This window comes from Carcharhinus amblyrhynchos, chromosome 18 (genome assembly GCF_965287045.1).
Source record: "Carcharhinus amblyrhynchos chromosome 18, sCarAmb.v2.hapA, whole genome shotgun sequence".
Lineage (NCBI taxonomy): Eukaryota > Metazoa > Chordata > Chondrichthyes > Carcharhiniformes > Carcharhinidae > Carcharhinus > Carcharhinus amblyrhynchos.
The window spans coordinates 10,474,419-10,487,837 of record NC_137341.1 but is presented as its reverse complement, the minus strand read 5'-3'; the positions used below and the strand labels follow the sequence as shown (position 1 = coordinate 10,487,837).

At 42.9% G+C, this 13,419-nt stretch overlaps 2 protein-coding genes across 3 annotated transcripts in view; one reads left to right on the top strand and one right to left on the bottom strand.

Moving 5' to 3' along the window:
* Positions 1 to 13,419, top strand: part of rpusd1 (RNA pseudouridine synthase domain containing 1) — a 185,702-nt gene that overhangs the window by 107,197 nt on the left and 65,086 nt on the right. The window lies entirely within an intron of this gene.
* chtf18 (CTF18, chromosome transmission fidelity factor 18 homolog (S. cerevisiae)) overlaps positions 1 to 13,419 on the bottom strand; it is a 97,046-nt gene that overhangs the window by 32,372 nt on the left and 51,255 nt on the right. For both annotated transcript variants that reach the window (XM_080206338.1, XM_080206339.1), the window contains exon 18: positions 5,409 to 5,539. In XM_080206338.1, the coding sequence (XP_080062464.1) occupies positions 5,409 to 5,539 (131 nt within the window). The remainder of the gene's footprint in view (positions 1 to 5,408; positions 5,540 to 13,419) is intronic.

The window sequence follows — 13,419 nt, the reverse complement described above, 5'->3', positions numbered from 1 at the left end:
GTAAGTTTTTGGATAGGAGGGAAGCTGTGAGAAATCCACATAATCAATATTTTGCTTTCCCTCAAAATCCAGCAGGCCTGGTTTATCAATAAGGTCACTTTCTTCCCAGGTTAAAAAAAGTGGACATTGTGTAGATTAGTTTGGTGTCTAGTTTTGAACTTGTTTGACTGCTAGCATCCTTAACAGTTACGTTTGATGGTTGAATAGGTGCAGACATATTTTCTCCACTTTTGGATGAATGTGGTATTTGAATAGAGTATTCTGTCATCAGATTTTCATTTTCCACTTTCAAGTTACACTACTGTCTGATTCTCATGTTTTAGCTCATCTGATTGGCTTATTGGGTGTTTGGTGTCAGTGAGTCCCCTCATGTCCTCCTGGACATCCTTTTGCAAAATAGCTTATTCTCTGTGAAGTCTGTCAGAAAAAACCAAAAGAATTTCTTCCACTTCCCGAATTTAGTTAATTGTACAAATCTCCCCACCGTACTACATGACACCAACTCACTTGACTAGACCTGGGCCTCAATTTGGGCTTCGCTTGGTCTGTGTGATTTGGTGATTCACTGGACAGTTCAATCATTAAAAAATTGATGAAAAAAATCCCTAGAATTCACAAGTTTTAAGTCTCTACTATTACTGTGAAATGGAACCAAACTCCACCAGAGACTAGCTGTGCAGAGATTTCTTTAAAATGCTCACCCCCTTCACAACTTCACCCAACAGATCAATGACCCAGGGTGCTTCAAGGAGGGGTCTTCACATAGAATGTACAGCACAGAATCAGGCCATTTGGTCCAACAGTTTCATGCTCTGCATGAGTCTCCTCCAGTAAGCAGAACCTTCTACTCTCTTCTCTCACTTCCCCTTAAATGCATCAATGCTACTACATGCATCTCAACTGCTCCTTATGATAGTACGTTTCCACATTCCCCTGAATTCTTTATTCGATTTATTACTGGCTATCCCAAATTAGCAACTCCTAGTTTTGACTTTTCCCCACAAACTGAAACATTATCTCTACACCTGCCCCATCAAACCACTCCACACATTTAAAAGGGCTTTATCACCCTGTCAGCCTCCACCTTTCTACAAAAAAGCATTCGGCCTTTTCAGTTTCTTTCTCGGTCAGAGTATCATTCTTTGAAATTTTTCTTTTGTGTCTCCTCTTGCGCCTCAATAGTCTTTCCAAAATGCAATTAGATCACGAATGAGCCAGGGACACATCCAGAGGTAAGTACTTCTCAATCAGTTATTAACTCCTTTAAGGGTTGGATAAATCTGAAATAAGGATATACTCTCTCATGGTTTTAATTAAACTGGTTTGATAAGGCTATGAAACCATTACACCTAAAGGGAGTTTCATCTTCTGTTTAATTAGCAGAAAAGCAATAGTGAAGAAATTGGAAAAGTGAGCATGCTTGTGACATGCAATCTGAATCTAATGATAAAGGCTTTTGCGTTGTGGATATGACATGAACTTTCGCTCTGAACAAAAATAGCTGTTTTCGAACACAAAACTGCCAAAATAAATGTTGATGTGGAGATGCCGGCATTGGACTGAGGTGGGCCCAGTAAGAAGTCTCAACACCAGGTTAACGTCCAAAGGTTTATCTGGAATCATGATCTTCAGGAGCGCTGTGCCTTCATCAGGTGAGTTGTCAGATGAAGGAGCAGCGCTCCGAAAGCTCATAATTCCAAAGTAAATGTTTGGGGGGGGACGGTGGTCTGGTGGTGGTGGTAGTGGTATACCAGGTGGGATCTGGATGTCCTTATGCACCAGTCACTGAAGGTAAGAAGGTAAGCATGCAGGTGCAGCAGGTGGTTTTAAAAAAAGGCAAATGGAATGTTGGCTTTCATTCTAAGAGGTTGAATATAGGAGTAGGATGTGTTGTTGCAATTATACAGGGCCTTGGTATACTCAGAGCATCATATGCAATTTTGGTCTCCTTTTCTGAGGAAGGATGTTCTTGCTTTTGAGGGAGTGCAGTGAAAGTTTGATTCTGGGGATGGCGGAACCGACGTATGAGGAGAGACTGACTAGATTAAGACTGGTTTCAGACGAATGAGGAGGGATCTCATAGAGACTTATAAAATTCTAATAGGATAAGACTGGGTAGATGCAGGGAGGATGTTCCCGATGGTGGGCAAGTCCAGATACAGGGGTCACAGTCTGAGGATTCGGAGTTGACCATTTAGGACAGAGAAGAGGAGACATTTCTTCACCCAAAGAGCGGCAAGTCTGTGGAATTCATTACCACAGGAGATACTTGATGCCAAAGAATTGAATGTATTCAACAGGCAGCTGGATATAGCACTTGGGGTGAATAGGATCAAAGGATATGGGGAGAAAATAGGATAAAGCTATTGAGTTGGGCTATCGGCCATGATTGTAATGAATGGTGAAGCAAGCTCAAAACGGCCAAATGACCTCCTCTTGCTTTTATCTTCTGTGTTTAACCCTCTGAAATATGCATTCCTTATCTCTTGCATATCCACAATTTGAATTACTCCATCACTGGCGGCCATGCCCTCAGCTGCCAAGGCTCGAGCTCTGCAGGTCCTTCTCTAGTTCTCTACCTCTCTCATCTTTATCTCTCTTTTCTCTATTAAGATGCTCCTTTAAACTTACCTCATTGACCAGGTGTTTGGCCACCTACCTGTCCTAACATCTCACATGATTCAGTGGTAAATTTAACACTCCTCTCAAGTATTTTGCGATGTAATGCATCAGCTAGATATTGTGCTCCCAATCACTATCCAACCTGTCCTGGGTGATACAAGGAAATAATGGCTGAAGATAGCTTTGGGCACGACCGTTAGTTACTCTGTGACTGTCAACATGCTAATGGCAAGGCAAGAAATGCAAACTCCAATAAAGGGGATCAACAATTCCAAGCGCGGAGAGATAGTAGGCAGGAAAATGAACGCAGACGCCAACTTACACATGAATGTCAAAGTGTTAGTGTAGAGATGACATTAAACATCCACTTCCTGCACTACCAATGCACAATGGTAGCTGTGTGGGCTATCTACAAGGTGCACTGTAGTGGTTCAAGAAAGCAGCTTACCATTACCTATTCAAGGAAAATTAAGGTGTGGCAACAAATGCAGGCCTTGCCAGTGACCCTCACATCCCATGAAAAGAATGGAAACAGATCAAGGCCACTAACAGCTGAGGGGTCTGGTCTAGGCCATAAAGTGAAGGAAATAGATTAGATTTGGATTCTCTTCTGGGAAACTGAACAGTGACTTGAACTGAAAAAGTGAAATGTTCTTCCTGGAAAAGAAGGTTCAAGTCAAATCTGCATAGCTCATCTCATCTGACAGTGACTCCTGCCCGAATGTATGCACATGTTGTGAGAAAGAAAGGAGGAGCAATATTGGGTGAAGATGAAATCGAGTCTCAGTTCGTTTCTCTCCATCTGCTGACTACCATTCATAACGAAAGGCCATTTGGTTGATAGGACTGGAGGCTGCCTTGCCACCCAGGGCTTTACACCTTTACACAAGGGTCACAATCTTCAGGAATGAAACTGACGTGCAGGAGAATTCAACCAAGAATATTTACAGAAAAGTATTGCAGACTTCACGCTATCCCTACACTGTGTAATCACTAGCTGTCAGAACTGCTCTCGATTTTTACTGAAAAGTGTCAGCACTTCTGATGCATTAGAGAACAGCTAAGATGGGCTTCCACACAGCAGCACAGCTGATAGTTAGATGGCAATGATAAACTGCACGTGCTTTCTTTGTGATATTGCTACCCAGTATTATATCCCTGGTAAGGTCTTATCCTGGATCAGTCAAGCTGTCCCGTACAATGAAAAGTTTATACTGCATGACAGCAATGCATCAGTGGCCTGAGGAACCAGCACAATGCAGTCTTTGCAAACTCCCTCAGAGCCTGTGCTACCACTTTGTCCCCACACAAAACAAACATTATTTAATTTTCTGTCATTCTTACTGAGTTCCAAACCCAATGCAACTGTGTGTATGCTTTATCTACCCTGCTCCTACCATGACCCCTCTATTCGGTGGCCCAGGCTCCCTGCTGGGGGAAAGCTCCCGGACCACTGTGATAACTTACTCAGGCACAAACCCAAACGGCTGGACAACAGCATCATAAGCCAAGCTCCATCCTGTTCTCACCCAAGTGCATTTGCAGCAATGTGGAGAAACAATGTGGATTGTTGCAGGAGCTCCACAGGGTAGTGTCCTCAGTCCAACCATCTTCAGCTGTTCTATCAATGACCTTCACTCTAGCACAGACAGAAGTGGGGATATTTGCTGCTCATGGCACAACGTTCACTTTCATTTGTAAACCCTTAGATACTGAAGCAATCCATGTCCTTGTGCTTGGACAACTTTCAGGCATGATCTTAGAAGTGGCACGTTACACTTGTGCCACAAAAAGCCATGTCCAACAAGAGTAAATCTACTTATCTACCCTTGACATTCAGTGGCATCACTGAATATTGCACTATTCAACATAGTGGTCACCATTGATCAGAAACTAAACTTGATCAGACATATAAATTGTGGGATTAAAAGACTAGAATTATATGGCCAGTAATTCATCTCCTGTCTCCCTCAATATATAAGGCACATGTCAGACTTTGATAGAATACCCTTCAGCAAAGGGCTCCAGCAAACCTTGTGAAATCTGACACCATCCACGACAAAGCAGGTCACTTGATAGGCACTTTAATTATCACCTTAAACATCCACTCCCTCCAGCACCAATGCAGAATGGCAGCAGTGTTTAACATCAGCAAGATGCACTGAAGCCTCCTTCAACAGCACCTTCCAAACCCATCACCTCCATCACCCAGAAAGACAAACACAAGAGATACATGGGAACAACACCACTTGCAAAATTCCCTCTAGGCCATGCACCACCCTGAATTGGAACTATATCACCATTCCTTCACTGAATCAAATGCCTGGAACACTGTGCTTATATCTGCATGAGGTGTACTGCAGCACTTCAAGGTGGTGGCTCTCCACCATCTTTTCAAAGGCAATTAGGAATGGACAACAAATGCTTGCCTTGCCAACGATGCCCGAATCCCACGAAAGAATTAGAAAAAAACCTGTACCGCTCACATTAGAAGCATTTGAACACCTGTTTTCTCAGGAAACACCTTGAATTTAAACATATGTTTTGCCAGGGTACACAAGAATACTTTAACTAGGCACCAACTATTTAGAAAAATCCTTTTTAAACTTACCTGTCATTTGAAGCTTCTTAACATAATTAGGTAGCTCAGAATAGCCATTCTCCTTTGGTTGTTTGACTGTTGTGCTCTATGTAACATTTTACATTCAGGATCATCTCGTTGGGGCTTTTATCCTATAACTATATAATACTAAGAACTTTAAGGAGAAAGTAGAGACAGTGCTTACGGGTCCAGCAAGTAGACATACTGCCCCTCTGGCGTCCGCTCCTGGTGATATGTGAGGTTGTAAGATAACATGGCTCCGATCAGGTCAGCTAGCTGCTGCTTCTCTCTCGTGCTGTACAGCTGAGTGTTCACCTGTAACAAGGGTTTTGCATTCATATCATTACCAGGCACCCAGCTATTTAGAAAAGTCCCTTTAAAACTTGCCTGTCGTTTGAAGCTTCTTAACATAACTAGGTAGCCCCAAATAGCCACTCTCCTGTGGTCGTTTGAGTGCTGTGTTCTATATAACATTTTACATTCAGGATCATCTCAAATTGCACTCTCCAAACTACTCTCAGTCTCTGCATGGTTAGATTTACACCAGCCCCAATGTTACTCGTACCTCATATCTTACTCTATCGATTCATCCATTCGCAGCATCTCCCCCAAACTGTAACAACCAGTAAAGCACCCAGTATTTTAGAACATAGAACCCTACAGTGCAGAAACAGGCCCGTTGGCCCATTGACCACATTGGCACCGACCACAATCCTAATCTGCTATTGGCGCTCCTATTTGCTAGCAATAGTTCAGGGATCCTCAACAAATCATTCTACTTGTCCAAATATTTTAACTGTGCAAACACCTACAGTTTTTTTCTTAATTAAGTGTTGAAGATGTTACTTTTACAATGCTGTTTGCCACAGGAAGCAAATATTCTGCTCAGAAACCAGTGACAACCTGCCGCCCTGGAGCCACCACGTCGTGGCCCATCTGGTTTGAGTGCAGCCCCATGAGACCTTTTGTTGACTGTTGCCTTCATGCAGGGTTGGCATGGGTAGCACAATGGTTAGCACTGCCTCTTCACAGCGCCAGGGACCTGGGTTCGATTTCTGGCTTGAGTCACTGTCTGTGTGGAGTTTGCACGTTCTCCCCTTGTCTGCGTGGGTTTCCTCTGGGTTCTCCAGCTTCCTCCCACAGTCTGAAAGATGGGCTGGTTAGGTGCATTGACCCGAATAGATGCCGGACTAGGGGAATTTCACAGTAACTTCATTGCAGTGTTAATGCAAGTCCTACTTGTAACTAATAAACTTTACCTCACATTACACGGATTTCTGTCCACGTATTTTTCCTACCAGCATGACTAACGTGATACGCATATAAAGCGAGGACAAGTGTAGTACTTGCTGATTGTTCACAACATTGAATGCGAGAGCCTTGCACATCCTGCGTCCACAGCGTAAATAATACTTTTGTTTTCACCATTTGAAGTTGATGATAGTTCTATTAATATATAAATGATTAGGCATTTTCTATACTTATGAAATACACAGTGTATATTAAATTTATTTAATCTTATGGGGTCATTCATTGTGAACGAGCCTGATTTCAATCTTGTGGCCCACTGAGATGAAGGAGGGCCACTCATGCAGCCCACTCACCAGCCTAGATTGCCCATCACTGTCATAAGCAGTTTGATTTTATGGCAGGACATTGTAACCTTTTTCAGTCACTATCTTCCATATTCACAACCACTTCATCTTATTAGACTACATTATGGGCAAATTTATCTACTTGCTCCATTTCCGTATTAATTTTGAAAGTATAAATGTTGGCTTTCACTTCAAAAGGAACAGAGTATAAAAATAGGGGAGTCTTGCTAAAACTATACAAGGCACTTGTTAAACCACACCTAGAATACCATGAACAGTTTTGGTCCATTAAGAAAGAAAAGAAATACTGGCATTGGAGACAGTCCAGAGAAGTTGCACTAGGTTGATCCCAGGTATGAATGGATTTTCTTACGAGGAGAGGTTGCCTGAGTTGGGTCTGTACTCATTGGAGTTCAGAAGAATGAGAGGGGACCTTACTGAGATATATAACATTCTCAGATGGCTTGACAGGGTAGATGTTGAGAGATTGTTTCCTTTTGTGGGAGAGTCCAGGACTAGAGGGCATAATCTGAGAGTAATGAGTCGCTCATTTAATTCAAGTGTTGAGGAGGAATTTCTTCTTTCAGTGGGCAATGAATCTGTGGATTCTTTTTTACTGCAGAGGGCTGTAGAGACTGTGTCAAGTATGTTCAAAGCTGAGCTAGACAGATTTTTAATGAATAAGGGAATCAAGGGTTTTGGGGATGAGGTGGGAAAGTGGAGTTGAGGATTATCCTATCAGCTCAGTCATGATAATTCATGTTCTGACTATTACTCTGGTCTTTATTCACACCCTTTTTGTATCACGTGGATAATTTTCCCTCTATTTGGTTTTCCACATGAAGGTTTTGGTCTTTGCTTTTTACAGTTCTTGCTGGGAACTGGTTTCTTTCTCCAACAAGTGTGTTTGATGTGTCCCTTTTTTGCTACAATTTCTGCATTTTATGCTCCAGTAATTTGCTGCTGCATGCTCAGTTTTTGCACATCAGTGGCAATTTTGTACCAGTGTCGATGTTTGGGTCTCAGCTGTCAAAAACTTTGTGACACATTGTGTTCACAAAAGCCCCAACCATAGTAAAAATGACAGGAGTTTCTGGTGTCATGGGATCGGATGATGAGAATACTCAGCCAAGGAAGCACAGCAGTTAAGTTTGAGCATGAATGCATTTGTGTCAAACTTAACTGCTGAGCTTCCTTGGCTGCCAATTCCATGGAGAATGCTACTTCGAAAGTCTTCTTTAGGTTTAGGTTGCTTTCTGTTAACAGCCTTTTCTGGATAGCTTCATTTCTTAACACACACTAGTGTCTCTCTAATGGTATCATTCAAAACATCTCCAAACTTGCAGTATTCAGCAACTACAAACTGTGATTGATTCACCCTCGTTGTTACATTTATGGAACCTGAGCCTCTCAACGATGACCAAACATTTAGGCGAGAGGTGGCCCTGCAATATCTCCACAATCTCATCATAGTTTGAGGCTGGATTTTCTAGCTGCACCAGACTTTGAAGGGGAAAACATTCAACCGGCATTGCACACAGGAAAGTTGGGACTACAATATCTGCTGCAATTTTATTTGCTTGAACAAAGTAATCAAATCTTTCAGTGTATCAGCTCTGATGCTCAGTATTTTCATCATACGATCCCACAACATCAGAAACTCCCATCATTTTTACTCTGGGAAGGGTTTGTGTGAGCACCACGTGTCACAAAGTTTTTGGCACTACCTTGCTTCTTCATCTTTCAAACAAGTTAACCTTGAGTTCAGTCTGTTTCCTTCTGAGTTCCCTCAGCTCTAAGTTATTGTTGCAGGGTATTTCTTCACTCACAATGCTCCCTGTACTGTCCAAATCTTCTGGGTAGAGCACGTGGCGAACTTCTTTTCAATGTTCTTTTCTCCAAAATCTTTGTTTAAATTTTGGGTCATTCAATGGCTGCTACCAATATTTGGCACCTCTCTGTCGCCAGCTTTGGTGTAGCAACGTTTTTTAAAGATCCTTTTTGGTGATCTGCAGCACAGATTGACAACTTTGTTTTTAAAAATTTCTCCAGGAGTCTGCCAGCATGCTTACAACCTCTTTGTTGCCAGTTTTCTTTGTAGTGTTTTAAGAGATAGGCTTGCAAAGCCCAAAAGGTAGAAAGAAACAAGAGCTTAATTGGAAAGGTATTTACTGTACGGGCCGTTAGGATAGATTGTCCATTTGCTTGAGAAGCCAATGAAATCATTGGGCTACCATGTGTTACTGTCTTAAAGTGCCCTTGTTCCAACTAGGAACAACATGAATACACAAGTTTCGTGCGTTAAATGTTGTTTATTTTGGACAGAAACTACTTTGGTTACTCACAAAGAATCCATGATCATATACAGTGGTCTTATTCAGAAAAATCAGAGATGCTTCAATTTATTCCAAACGTGATTTCAACTGTCAATTATGTTCTGTCAGCAGTGCCAATCCTTCGGATGAAATGCTAAACTCAGGCTTCACTGCTCTTTCAGCACAATGCAATTTCAGATTCCAGAGCATTACTTCAAAGAAGAGCTGGTGGAATTCTTCCTAATGCCTCAGTCAGCATTTATACCTCATACAGCATCACGAAGAACAGGCTAATCATTGCCTGTTGTGGGAGCCGAGTGTGCAAATTAGCTGCCACGTTTCCTACAAGAGTAGAGGCTGCACTTCGATTGGGTCTTAGAGCTGTGGGATGTCCTGAAGTTGTGAAAGGCACCATATAAGTTCAAGTTCTTATTTTCCTAACTATATTTTTTATAAGCTCATGTTGATTCTGAGCGTAGACGAAATCAAATTAAATTGCTTAGTTTTGTGGAGTGCCACTTGCAAAATTATAGGGCACTTCACCCCACGCAGTTGCAATTTGTGGAGAGGAGTTTGGTACACACTCGACTTTGAGAAACTCAACAACGACCATGACAAAAAATATTTTGAGAAGGTCTGATTAAAAATGATATATGATTCTCATGTTGAAGAAAGGAATCCTGGATTTTCTCCAGAGAGTGCAGACATAAATATATCAAAACAAGACATCCCCCTCCTCAATTAGAGTGGAGATACTGAAGACACTTGGTGTTAGTCATTTATCACATTCACCGTTATTTCAATTGGAATAAACAATTTAAGATACTGGTCACTGGATATGAACAAATTAGCTTTAAAAACAGGCAGAGGAAGAGGCGGGGGAGAGTAGAGAAGCGAGGAAGAAGGAAAACATACAAATAAGACAAGTGAAACAGGCTGGCACAGAGAAACAGGTGAACAACACCAAACGTAAGAGTTAAAAAATGGAAGAGTAAGAGACCCACATATTAAGATATTTTAAAGGGGAAAGCATACACTGAATAAAGTTTTTCTATTTGTTCTTGGAACCTCAATTAAATATAGGTCAAGATAAATCAATTTTGGAAACTACACGGGTTAGGAATTCAGTGCTGTCTGAATGTTACTTGAGGCCAGCTCCATCCATTTTAGTTTGACTTAAATGGGTTTGTTTCTTGAATTCAATGCTGCAGTTTCTCGCCACCTCTGTAACTCAATTTTGGAGTGCTCTGGAATACTCCCAGACAACCTAGTGCATACTTTCTGGGCAATTTGAGAGAGCCTATGTTCCCCTCCCCCAGAACATCACAACCAACCACCTGCAACCCTCCTGCCCATCCCCCAACCTGCCATTTGGCTGAGTTTGAGGTCTTCTTGTCACAAATAGGTTGTCCATACTGGGGAGAAGCTGGCTATGAGCTCCAGTAACAAGGGGAACAAGAGATGAGTCAATGACATCCTGGCTGGAATTCTGCCAAAAACATCCTGAGTGTCAAATCTGCATGAAAATTGAAGTAATTCACGTTGGTTTTTCCAGTGTGGGTTCAGAGAAGAATTTCTCACACACTGTGCACTACAGAGGTCACTGTTGTGTATATCATTAAAAACCAGTGGGCAGGGCCTATCCCCGCTGGAGAGGTCGGCAGCATAGCGCTGATTGAGCCACATCGCATGTGCCGACCTGTCAGTGTTGAGATAAGTGCATGCACAGTAGCCTCGCACTACCAACTTCCAGGAACCCCACTCCCTTGGCACTGCCCCATGCCCAGTGGGCAGTGTCAAGGTGCCCCCTAGGCATTGGCATTTTTCATCTTGGGCAGTGACAGGCTGGCACTGCCAAGTTACCAGTGCCGAGGGGCAACCCCCAGCCACCTGACCCTCTGGGGGCTCCTGATTGCCTCCCCTTCACTTTAGCAGGACAAAGCCCTTAGTGGGGAGGTAATGTAATCTGGAGTGGGGGAGATGGAGTGGGGCAGATGGGGGGAGGAGTGCAGGTTTGGAGAAAGCTGCCTGCACCTCACCATAGGTCAGTATCAGGAAATTGGGGGCGAGGAAGGATTAAAGGGTGGGGCTGAAAATCATTGATTGCTGTAATCTCATTTCCTGCAGTTGCCAAAAACGTTCACCAGCTGAAAAGAGTTAAGGAGAAGGGACAGGGAACTTGCACATATGTCAACAGTAGAGGTTATAGCACCACTGATCAGCTAACAGAATATGTTATGATCACGTGAATGTCTTGAGATTGAAGATATGGAAAAGTCAACTTTGCTTGTGTGTGTGTGTGTGTGTGTGTGTGTGTGTGTGTGTGTGTGTGTGTGTGGGGGGGGGGGGTGGTGTGTGTGTGTGTGTGTGTGTGCAAAAAGTGGGGATAAAATGAGAGCAGTTACATTCAGAACTTCAAGAATCAGAAAACTTTACAATTACGGTCATCTCATCTCCAAAGGGTTAACGCAATGTCTATCTGTTGTATTTACTGCCTGGTAAGTAACTACACTGAAACCTGTAAATTACAGACAACTTAGGGACTAGCATCCACACCAGGCAAGATACTGCGCTATCTCAGGCAAAGCACGTGTGCAGCCAGCAAATAGGGCCCATTATGCTGGGTTTATTCTGATAAATCCCGTGGTAATGAGCATATATTTACTTCCACAGTAGAGAAAACATCAGTAATGTGCACTGTACACTGCAGGCAGTTACCTCTGGGAATTTGAGATTTACTAATGACATGGTGCAGAGAACCATTAACACAAATTCAATGACGGCAGTAGGCATGAATTCTCACTGGAATCTTTATTGATTGGGTACAACGCCCTACTCGCCTGACAGCCAGGATTTAGAGTGTCATCAAGTTATTCAGGACAGAAGGGGCCCTTCAGCCCATCGAGTCTGCACCAACAAAACTGTAGTAAATCTGCACTAATCCCATTTTCCAGCACTTGGCCCCTGGCCTGGAATGTTATGCCATTTCAAGTATTCATTCATATACTTTCAAATCCCCCCTAAACTACCTGCCTCTCACTATTTACCCTTCAACTAAGGGGTACAGTTGCTTCCTATCCATATCTCTCACACAGACACTGACTCGTGCGCACAGTCTTCTCTGCTCGAAGGAAAACAATCCAAGCCTATCCAGCCTCTCTTCGCAGTTGAAGTACTCCAGTGCAAGCAACATCCCGGTGAATCTCCTCTGCACGCTCAAATATAATCACATCCTTCCTATAGTGAGGTGATCAGAACTGCACACAGTTGTGGCCAAATCAAAGTTTTTACAACACGACCTTCTTGCTCTTGTAATCTATGCCATGACTGATATAGGCAAGTGTGCCACATGCCTTCTTACCTATCTTATTAACTTGCCATGCCATCTTCAGGGAGCTGTGGTCAAGAACCCCTGGATCCCTCTGCTCCTCTGAGCTTTCTTGTGTCCTGCTGCTCTGTCCTACTTGTCTTGTTACTCCTTCCAAAGTGCACCACCTTACACTTTTCAGGATTAAATTCCATCTGCCACTTACCTGCCCATCTGACCAACCCGACTATATGTTCCTGTAACCCAAGCCCTCACTATTAACTACTCTGCCAATCTTTGTGTCATCTGCAGATTATCACACCTCCTTGCCCTCTGAAATGATCACAAATAATAAGGGACTGATCCCTGTGGTATGCAACTGGACACTGGCCTCCAGTGACACAAACTGCCTTCCACCACCACCCTCTGTTGCCTACCACTAAGCCAGTTTTGGATCCAACTTGCCAAGTTACACTCGATCCCATATACCTTTACCACGTTTGTTAGTCTGCCATATGGGACTTTGTCAAAAGCTTTGCTGAAATCGATTTAAACTACATCGACAGCATTACTCTTATCTACACAACTGGTCACCTCCTTGAAAAGTTCAATAAAGTTCAATAGGTGTGACCTCCCTCTGACAAAGCCATGCTGACTATCCCTAATCAAACCTTGCCTCTCCAAGTGGAGATTAATTCTCTCCTTCAGAATTTCCTCCAATAGTTTCCCTACCACTGACGTGAGACTCACTGGTCGACATTCCATGGCTTATCTCTACCATCCTTCTTGAAAAATGGAACCACATTAACTGTCGTCCAATCCTCTAGCACACCCCTTGTGGCCAGAGATAAATTAAAAATTGGATCAGGCCCCCTGCAATTTCCCTTTTTGCCTTCTGTAGCAACCTGGGATACAACTCATCTGGACCTGGGGATTTGTCCATTTTTAAGTCCACCAAAACCTCCAATAGGTCCTCAC